The sequence below is a fragment of the Lolium perenne genome, chromosome 5, assembly GCF_019359855.2.
Source record: "Lolium perenne isolate Kyuss_39 chromosome 5, Kyuss_2.0, whole genome shotgun sequence".
NCBI lineage: Eukaryota > Viridiplantae > Streptophyta > Magnoliopsida > Poales > Poaceae > Lolium > Lolium perenne.
This window is the reverse complement of record NC_067248.2, coordinates 243,409,923-243,419,719: the sequence shown is the minus strand read 5'-3', so window position 1 is coordinate 243,419,719 and position 9,797 is coordinate 243,409,923. Positions and strand designations below refer to the sequence as shown.

The following is a 9,797-nucleotide window of genomic DNA, read 5'->3' as shown; positions in this document are numbered from 1 at the left end:
TGTTTGAAAGAAAGAAACAACCGTCGAGTTAACTGAAGAAACTGAAATGGAAAACCGACACCTGATAATGTCTCTGTTTGATGAAAAGTCACCATGGCTCCAACGAGGTCTGCAGAATGGTTCCAAACACAGGTACTATTCGTTCACGTGTGCAGACCATGACGGGGATACCAGATCGTGAAATATCTCGTAATCCTAGGTGTGCAACTGTCGTCCGTTTATGTCGACGGAGGTGGTCCTAGACTATAGTACGCTAAGAGCATCTCCAACGGAGCGATGTAAACGAATATATTTGTCCGTTTGCGTCAAAACGAACAAATACCCCACTCCAGCGGTCCGACGCAAACGGATAAAACGTCCGATCTAGATGCATTCCTGGCCTAAATGTGCGGTAGGTTTGCGTCGGGCCGGACGCGTCCACGTGACCGCGGGTGTCCGCCTTGAGTTTGGCCTGCCCCACGAGTCAGCCACATCAGCCCATTCTATATCCGGCTAGACGCAAACGGACACAAAACAGATGTTTTTTGCGTCCGTTTGCGTCGCCCCGTTGGAGATGGCCATGCATAAAGACGTGTGGTTCTAGACCCATCCAGCTGGTCGATCAGCTGCTACCGGGGCCCTGAATCTTTCTCTAGATCGCATGTCAAAATCATCGTCACCACGCCGATGTGTCGCTTCACTCATTCAGGTGCACTCTCACCCTGAATGTGGAGAGGAACCAGCTGCACTCTCAGAGCATATTCTATTTGGAGAATAACGAGTCCCAATCCCCAAAACGGCCGAAATCTAAAATAATAAAAAACACTGCAACCGGAAATAATGGTTCCCAAGCCCTAAAAAATAATTTGGAGGAAAAAAACACCCCTCGCCTCCCTTGATACACGGAGCCCGGAGGGTTGAGGGCATCTCCAACGTGGTGACCCATCCCGCGGCCGCGCGTCCGGATGAATCCAACCGGACAAAAACGAGGCCCAACGCGCGGATCCATTCCAAAAATGGTTTGCCGCGGCGTCCGGGACGACCCAAATCCGGCTCAAATATGGGACGAGTTTGCGTGACCACGGACGCCGATGGCTGGCCGCTCGCCTCCGCCCCTTGTCCGCCTCTGGCCCGCGTGTCATAGAAAGATAGATTTTTTCTTCATTAAAGTTAACCATTACAGTTTTTCTTAAATCTACTACTACTAATCTAGCTACATACGGGGCCGGCGGCGAGTCGGCGGCGACGGCCTGTACACGTGAGGATTCCACTCCAGGTTTAGCAGCTGGGTAGCTCGGCGGCGGCCCTCTTGCAGCGCTCCTCGGCGGCCGCCTTCCTCTTTTCTGCCCGCACAGGTTGGGCGCGCTCGCGCTCCGCCTCCTGCGGCGTCACCATCCGCCTCCCGCACAGGTCGAGCTCCTGAAGGGCAGCACGTTCCACAGTGGTCTGTGCCTCCAGGAGGACGCGGCCTGGGCCTCGTGGTTCTCCTCGCGACGGCGCATGCGCTCTTCTGGCCGAGGAGGTCGCCTAAATGGCCCAGTACACCTTGCCCTTTTGTTGGGCGCCATTGATACAGTCATGGCTTGTTGCCAGCAACGCGTCGCACAAACACTTGTCCTCGTCGTCGATGAATCCTTGTGTCCTGTGGCTCTCCCCCTTCTTCTTCGTAGCATTGTCCGTGGTTAGGACCGGCTCTATTGGCGCGTCCTCAAAGTCGTCGACGCACACGGGTGTTGGTTGCGTGGGTTGGGTGGCGAAAAACCGTGCGCGATCGATGTCCTCCGCATCTTGCGTCGGTGCCCACTCATCATGCGGGCATGTCCCGGCCCCGTCATCGCCAAGGAAGCCGCCGCCGAAGATCATGGCCTGGATGTCTGTCTCATGCCGGTCCTTCCAATAGGCCTACGAATGACTGGATGTCAGACGCATGATACAGGGCAGTCGCACACATTGAGAGAACTCACATACCGGGTCGTCCATCGTCGGGGCAGTCGCTGCCATTTCGTCAAACAGGATGCGGTGCTCCGGCATGCTCTCGTCCGGAAGCTGGCGCGTCTTGTGTGTCGCGCCCGGACACGATTCACCGCTTCTAGGCGTCCGGATGATGTCGGGAACCGGCGCTCCGTTGAAATGCACCGGCGCCACGCCGGGTGGCCCTGCAAGGGAGCGGGAGTTCCAGGACGCAGCTGGGAACTTACCGAGCTCACCGACGAGGCCGGAGGAGCGACGCCGGCGATCCCCTCTCGCTTGACGAGCATGTAGACCTCCACTAAGGTCGGATGGAGGCCTACTTGCGCGACGCCGGCTTTCACATGCATCTGCCACGCCTGCTGGCCGGCGGCCGCTGCATTCCTCTCCTTCAGGTTCTTGCGCCGGCCGCGACGCTTCGCGGCCTCGACGCATTTCTCCTCCTTGGACAGCAGCTTCTTTGTCGCCTTCGGCTTTGCGTCCCGGCCGTCGGTGGCGGCCCGCTTTGCTTCCGCCGGAGCTGCAGCCTCCATGCTGGCTATGGTCGTGGCTATGGGGAGTGTGGGGCGGCGGCGGGTGCGAGGGTTACCTCGGCATCCCTGGTGGTGGCTGCGGGGGCGATGACGTCCATCGCTTCTGGACTGCTCGTGACGGTCTAGTTTGATTTTTCGTGCCGGGAATGGCAACTAGCGGGAATGTTATCGGCCTCCCTGCCACCGACGCGCGGGTCCTATGTCATTTTTGGCGGACACTCGGCGCGACCGCGGAGCATCCACGGAGACGCAAACCTGACGCATATTTGGGCCAGGTTTGCGTCGCCTCGGATGGCCCGGTCACTTTGCGTCGCCCCGCTGGCGGAGGCCCAGACGCATTTTCGGTCACGACGGACGCAAACGGTCGCTGCGTCGCACCGTTGGAGATGCCTTTACAGACTCGAACCCGGGTCGGTAGGTAGCCGAAAGCACTCCTACCACAGCTAGCCATCTAACCCTCCGGTCAGGCTCCATTCGTGCTGACTGTAAGAGCATCTCCAGCCATGTCCCCGGTAAGGCCCCCATGACCTCTTTTTTTCATCCGAACAAATGAAAACGGCTCAGTCACGCCCCGAGCTTCTCGTTTTCGTCCGGATTTAGGCCTAAATCCGTCCGAACTCCCCAGGCCATCCTCGGTTTCCCGGGGTGCTGCCGGGGAGTCCGGATGGAGCAAATTCCGCGCTCTCACCCGCGTGTCACTGAAGATTCCGCGCTCTGGCCCGCGTAAATTCCACGGGACGGGTGGTAAATCGTTGCTCCCCATACCAAAATAATAGGTCCAATCCAGACCAATTTCCATCCAAATTGTGTCCGGGGGCATCCAACGGCTGGAGATGCTCTAACTCGTAACTTGACGAGGAAGACCAATTAAGCTGGGTAATCAAACAGAGGTGGTCCAAGCACGCTAATCCACAATATGTGGCCGAGAACCCATCCAGGTGATCTTTTTCTCGAAGTCCTGGTGGCCACGCGAGCTGACGCGGCGATCTGACGTGTCTCGCTCTTTGGTGGCTCCTTCCTGAACCGTATGGCCAAGAGGGCAAGACGTGTACACGTGATGTGTCACTTATTGTATTTTCTTCGATGAAGTGCCAGTGTCACCTTAGATATTTAGCTCGATTGGAGCAGTACAGTAGTACGTGAGCACTATTGTATCTGTAGGCAAAGAATTTTGATCACAAATTTTAACCCGATATTGTGCGGTGTAAAGAAATAAAACACTTTGTTAATTTGTGACAAAATTATAAACAGTTCACAACCTCCCACGTATAGGACTTCGATCATGTAAGAGAGCAGGGTACCGAACAATGAAAAAGTGTTGCTGCAGCACACCAAAAGTCAGATCGACATCCTTCCGACATGCCACAAGTCCTTGGCATTATGTGCTGCGTTTATTTGAAGTAGTAAGAGTCAAGCAACATTGCGCCGGCAAGCCAATGCCGGTTCTTGTTCTTCGGCTTTCCATCCCTCGATCTGCCACGCTGTGGGCCGGCGACTATCTGTTGCCAAAGGAGGCAGAGGTTGGTCAAGAGCAACAGCCGATGTTGTTGGCCGGCGGTGGCATCATGCTCGTCTTTCACCAACATCTTCAACATCTTCTCGTCGACGATGTCCATTGCGACAAACCAACAAACACCTTGTGGACGGAAGGAACAATGCGTTGGGCTGGCGTGCGGTTGCCGGCTAGTAAATTGAACTTCAAAATGTTCCAGCCACTTTTAGATACGTCGGTGAGAAGCTATTTTACACCGAGCAACCGAATAAAATTACCTTTTTATTCAAATTAATTAACTCCACTTTATATAGATCTCGTATCCCCCAAAGATGCTCCTAGCCGGAAAACGACAGGAAAGGGCGCCACTGTTGGTGGGTCGCTGACCACTCGCAGAATAATTCCACAAATAGGTCGCATCTGATCATGTGCGTGGGTGCCTGAGTGATCACAAGTTCACTATAGGAGGCAACTTTGATTGGTCCACGTATTTGAGGTGGACAAAGTATAGACTAATTTATCGAGACAGGTCCACCTGGGCCATCTGTGGAGCCCTGGGAGTCCGGGATATTTTCGCGATCGATCTCATCTCACCATCAAAATCCTCGTCACTCCTCAGTGGAGGCCGGTGAGCTTGAGCGTGAGGAAGCAGGTGCTCCACTCTCACGCTCACTCGGTAGCTGGTACGTCGCTCTCTGGGCGGGCGGGGCCTCCTTCATCCTGGCCAAGAGCCCAAGACCCAAGAGACAAGATGCAAGATATTTCTTGCCCTTTTTTGGAAGCAAAAGATTTGGGGGACGTCTCGCTTCGGAACCAGATCCTCTGACGTAGAGCTGAAAAACTGCAGAGGGACATAGTGAATCTTGTTCGTCCGTTCACCATCCGATGGAAGCTGGCCCAACAGCAGGAAATACACCGCAGCAGCCCAAAGCCCAAGTAACGGGAGATGGAAAACCACGCTATCCCGTTGCCTCCCTGCTGACCATGGAGTCGCTGAAGCTCAGCGCATCGCCGTCGACCGCCTCGCCTAGCTGCGTCTCCTGGTCGCATCTCGCGGGAGGCGTGCGTCTGTGCCTCCACCGCTGCATCCTCTGACGGTTCCGACACCGGTGAGCCGGACCTGTCTTGCCACCCGCTTCCTCGAAGAGGGTGACGCCGCCATTGCCAATGATGGTTGTGTCCTCCAAGGAGAGGATGGCGAGTCCGGGGAAGCCATCTTCAGCTGAGTTTGGAATTGGGTCGCTGAGCGCAAACATCAGTGCCAAAAATTGCAAAGTGCAGAAACTGTCTGAACTTATTTTGCAAAGTGCAGAAACTGTCTGAACTTATTCTCTGTTGTTAACTGAATATGAAACTGCAAGAACTTTACTCAATGCAGTTGTTACTCCTAACTGAATTGAACGAAGTGCTTGGGCTGAACTAAATGGGAACTGTAACACAAACACACGTTCAGAACTAGTAAATGTACATGGTGCGAATAAGTGAATTAATCCCAACACTGGAGCAAGAAAACAAAGAGCAAAAACAAACAGAAAGTTGCAGTTTTGTATATTATAAACTCAGCTCCACAAGGTTTCTGCACAGCAGTTCTCAAATTCCTTGCCAGTGACAAACATTTACAAACCGAAATCTTCAGAAGGTCGGCTACAACAAATTGTGCTAGCAAGTGCTAAGACGATCGCCGCCTCGCCGGCCACACATTTCCATGACATCAGGGACTGCATGACATCTAGTAAAAACTAAAATATTTCAGCCACAACCCAGTAACGAAATCATGAGTGATCATCTAGCAATGGCGGCGGCACCCTCTGTGAGGAAGCGGCCATCATGGACAACGCAGGCGGCGAGACAGGTCCTTGGCTCACCGGCGCCGGAACCGTCGCAGGATAAAGAGGCGGAGGCGCAGACGCACGCCTCCCACGAGATGCGGCGGGGAGACGGAGCTGGGCGGTCGACGGCGATGGCGACTCCATAGTCAGCAGCGACCAGTTACTTGGGTTTTGGGCTCGTGCGGTGTATTTCCTGCTGTTGGGCCAGCTCCCATCGGATGGTGAATGGACGAACGGGATTCACTACGTCCCTCTGCAGTTTTTCAGCTTTACGTCAGAGGATCTCGTTCCCTCGCTTCAGGGGAGGCGACGCAAACGGAAGGCTGATCGACCTGTCCGCTGTGATTGAAAATGCCTTCGGGTCCTGCTCCAGCGGGACAACGTAAAGTAACCGGGCAGTCCGTGGGGACGCAAATCTAGCTCAAATATGTGCTAGGTTTGCGTCTCCGCGGACGCTCCGCGGTTGTGCCGAGTGTCCGCCGAGGGGAGACCGATAACATTCCGGCCAGTGGCTATTTCCAGCGCGCAAAATCAAAGTAGAGCGGCGCGAGCAGTCCAGAAGCGATGGATGTCCTCGCCGCCGCAGCCACCACCATGGATTCCGAGGTAACCCTCGCACCCGCCGCCGCCCCACACACCCCCATAGCCACGACCATAGCCAGAATGGAGGCTGAAGCTCCGGTGGAAGCAAACCGGGCCGCCACCGGTGGCCGGGACGCTAAGCCGAAGATGGAACTACATCAAACAAGATACGAGCAAGTTCTGCTCGGTCGTCGAACATACTAAGAGCCACCCCGTTAGCGGCGCTTGCGTGATTTCAGTGGTAAACAAGAGAGAACCATCATCATTCTGTTCTATTTACATCATTTTATGTACATCATTAGCGGCGTTGGCGTGATTGCAGGTATCCCGGGCCTTGGAGAGGTTCAAGGCAGTGCATAAAAAGGGCTACCATATGGTTCATTGCTGGGAGAAGCTCAAGGACGCACAAAAGTGGCAGACAAGTTTTGCGGCCTACAATGAAGCTGTGAAGAATGGGATAGCGGTTAACCTCAACGGCGAAGACGACGATCATGGCCGTCAAGCCCTTCCACCTCGTCCCCGAGGCCATAAGGCTACGAAGGCCGATCTAGCCCGGGAGGCACAAGCCATTGCGTTCACCCAGAGCCTAGAGAAGTTGATGGCCGAGAATCATGCCGCCTTGGCTGCTAGGAACGAGAAGAGGCGTCTGGAAAAAGAGGCCGCAGCTGCCATCTACCTCAACCTTACGAAAGAGGTCATTGAGGTCCAAAGGATGGACGTCGAGGCCAAAAAGGAAGATGCCGAGGCCAAATTGCGTGACGCCGAGACCAGGAGGATGGACGCCGAGGCCAAAACCCGTGCAGAGGACACAAGGATCAAGCTAGCGACTTGAGCAGCGTCGACGACGACACTAGGGCCTGGTTCATGAAGAGGCACGCCGAAATCCGCGCGTGAGACGCCTGATCACCGGCGCGATGCGCTCAGCACCATGGTCTCCTTTTGACTTTTTATGCTGTTTAGGCCTTGTTGTGCCTCTTTTGGGCTTCACTTTGCGCCGTACCATGTGCAAAGTGTCATGAACTTATTTCAGACCATAATTTGAGGCTACAACCTCTTTTCTTAATTTTCTCAAACTAAGCTGGCTCGCGCCGAAAATACGGTGGCCCGCTGGAGCCACCCGACGCAGACGAACGTACAATCATTTTCGCGTCCGTCAGAGGACCCAAAGGGATCGCGCGCGGACAGTAGGTCCGGAATGCGTTGCCCGCACCTTGATATTTTTAGTGGCATTGCTGACTGTGGTGCGGAAAATGATTGTTTTCCGCCGGCTCGTCCTAGCATATTCTACACCAAGAAAAAAAGGAACGCCCCCACGCTGCTCGCTTATACTGTATCAGCGTGACGGGGTCCCATTTCCTCCCGAGCGACGCGCCCGGTAACCACCGCCCGCTCGCCTATATATCCCACCTCCGCCGCATCCCCATTCTTCCAAACCAAGCTCCACCGCCCCTCAGCACACAGCAACCCAGCCCAACACACAGCCTCTAGAACCGACATGGACACCACCTCAACGTCCGGCCAGGACCTCCAGCAATCGCGCCACAGGACGGTGACCTCGGAGCCACCGAAGCGGCCCGCGGGCCGCACCAAGTTCCACGAGACGCGCCACCCGCTCTACCGCGGCGTGCGCCGCCGCGGCCGCGTCGGGCAGTGGGTGTGCGAGATGCGCGTGCAGGGCGCCCGGGGCTCCAGGCTCTGGCTCGGCACCTTCGCCACCGCCGAGATGGCGGCACGCGCGCACGACGCCGCCGCGCTCGCGCTCTCGGGCCCCGACGCCTGCCTCAACTTCGCAGACTCCGCCTGGCGGATGCTGCCGGTCCTCGCCGCCGGCTCCTTCGGCTTCGGCAGCGCGAGGGAGGTCAAGGCCGCCGTCGCGCTCGCCGTCGTCGCGTTCACGGTCCGGGATACCGCTGTCGCGTCCGCCCTGTCCGCCGCCGCCGAGAAGGTCGCAGTCGTCATCGGGTCGCCGAAGCCGAGCGCTGCCCTGTTCTACATGTCGTCCGGCGACCTGCTGGAGCTCGACGACGAGCACTGGTTCGGCGGCATGGTCGCCGGGCCCTACTACGAGAGCCTCGCGCAGGGCATGCTCGTCGAGCCGCCGGACGCCGGAGCGTGGCGTGAGGACGGCGCGGCTGTGGAGACGCAGCTGTGGAGCTAATTAATTGTTCCAGTAATCCACAACTGTAAAATTAGTGCTACCTGCACATATCTAGCCTCTGATTCTCTTCTCCTCTGAGCTCTGATTACGCAGAGTAGTAGTAGTAGTATGTGTTCTTCCTTCATTGTCAAGATCAAGATCCGGTTTCTATATTTGGGAAAGGTGCAATTGCTACTTCAGTTATTTTATACTGAACGTGAGGTGTCTGTCGTGCACTCCATTAGCTCAAATTAAATATTTCAAGGCACGCAAAGGACAAGAACGTCACTGTTGAACGACAGCTTGTCCGCTTGTGCAAATGCTTTGGGACTCGAGTCGATTTTGACAAAACTGACCTATTTTTAGCAACAACGCATAAAATAACCTGTCACGGAAATTTTTTCAAGAATTGACCTTTTTCTTGGCGCCGCACCAGATGGAGCCAAGCAAAACAGGACAACGCCTCGGCTGATGGCGCCATGGTCGCACGACACCGCGCTTGATGGCGCCATGGTCGCACGACGCCGCGTCTCATGGCGCTATGCCCCCGACTTAAAGAACGACGCGGCCAACCCCTCCTCTCGGTACCCCTTCGTCCAGAAGACAGACGCGGGCTGAAGCATGGCGCCGCCGCACCCGCCCCTCTCCCCACCACTCAAATCCCTACTCTAAAGCCTCCAATCCTTCTCTCTCTTTGGTGGATCTGCTTCCCCTCTGAAATCTAAAGGTATTCCCCATCGATTTTCCTCCGTATTTTTGGTTTAAGCCAAGGTTTGGCCGGTTTTGGATAACCCTAGTTCATCCCCAAATTAACTATTTAGGTCTGAATTGATATGGCTTGACATGTGTGACTATCTTGTTACCGCTCGGGTCGCTCCCCCTCCTGGGCGACCTAGGGCGGAAACCCTAGCCGCCGCCGTCCCCCCTCCTCCTCCCGCCCTCCTCGTCATCCCCGGAGGTCGCCGCCGGCGAAGCCGGGCGCGGCCGATGATGGGGGCGGCGGGGCTCCTCGCGTGATCCCTCCGTGCGGCGGAAGGAGGCTAGCCTCCGCACGGGGGGATGGTCCCGGACCGTGGAGGATGGTGGCGGAGCGGCCCCTCGCCGGGCGGCCGGTGTTGGTGGCGGCGGCATGGCTTTGATCTGGGGGCGCAGCTCTCCTCTTCCTCGTCGCGGCCTTCGGGCGGGCGGTGATGGGGGCGGCGTAGCAAACCCGGAACATGGCGACGCGATCCTCTCCTTCCGTCCTAGCCTCGGCATCGCCGGGCCAGCGATGATGG

The 9,797-nt window shown here is 56.3% G+C and overlaps 1 protein-coding gene across 1 annotated transcript; it reads left to right on the top strand.

The window, feature by feature from the left end:
- Nucleotides 1-7,793: 7,793 nt before the first annotated feature.
- LOC127302488 (dehydration-responsive element-binding protein 1B) lies at nt 7,794-8,729 on the top strand. The gene has a single exon (XM_051332954.2). It carries the CDS (start codon nt 7,879-7,881, stop codon nt 8,539-8,541), a length of 663 nt encoding a protein of 220 aa, XP_051188914.1. The 5' UTR covers nt 7,794-7,878; the 3' UTR covers nt 8,542-8,729.
- The last annotated feature ends 1,068 nt before the right edge of the window (nt 8,730-9,797 follow it).

Excerpts from the sequence above, each read along its gene's own strand:
- LOC127302488 (XM_051332954.2), top strand. The coding sequence starts at position 7,879 with ATGGACACCACCTCAACGTCCGGCCAGGACCTCCAGCAATCGCGCCAC.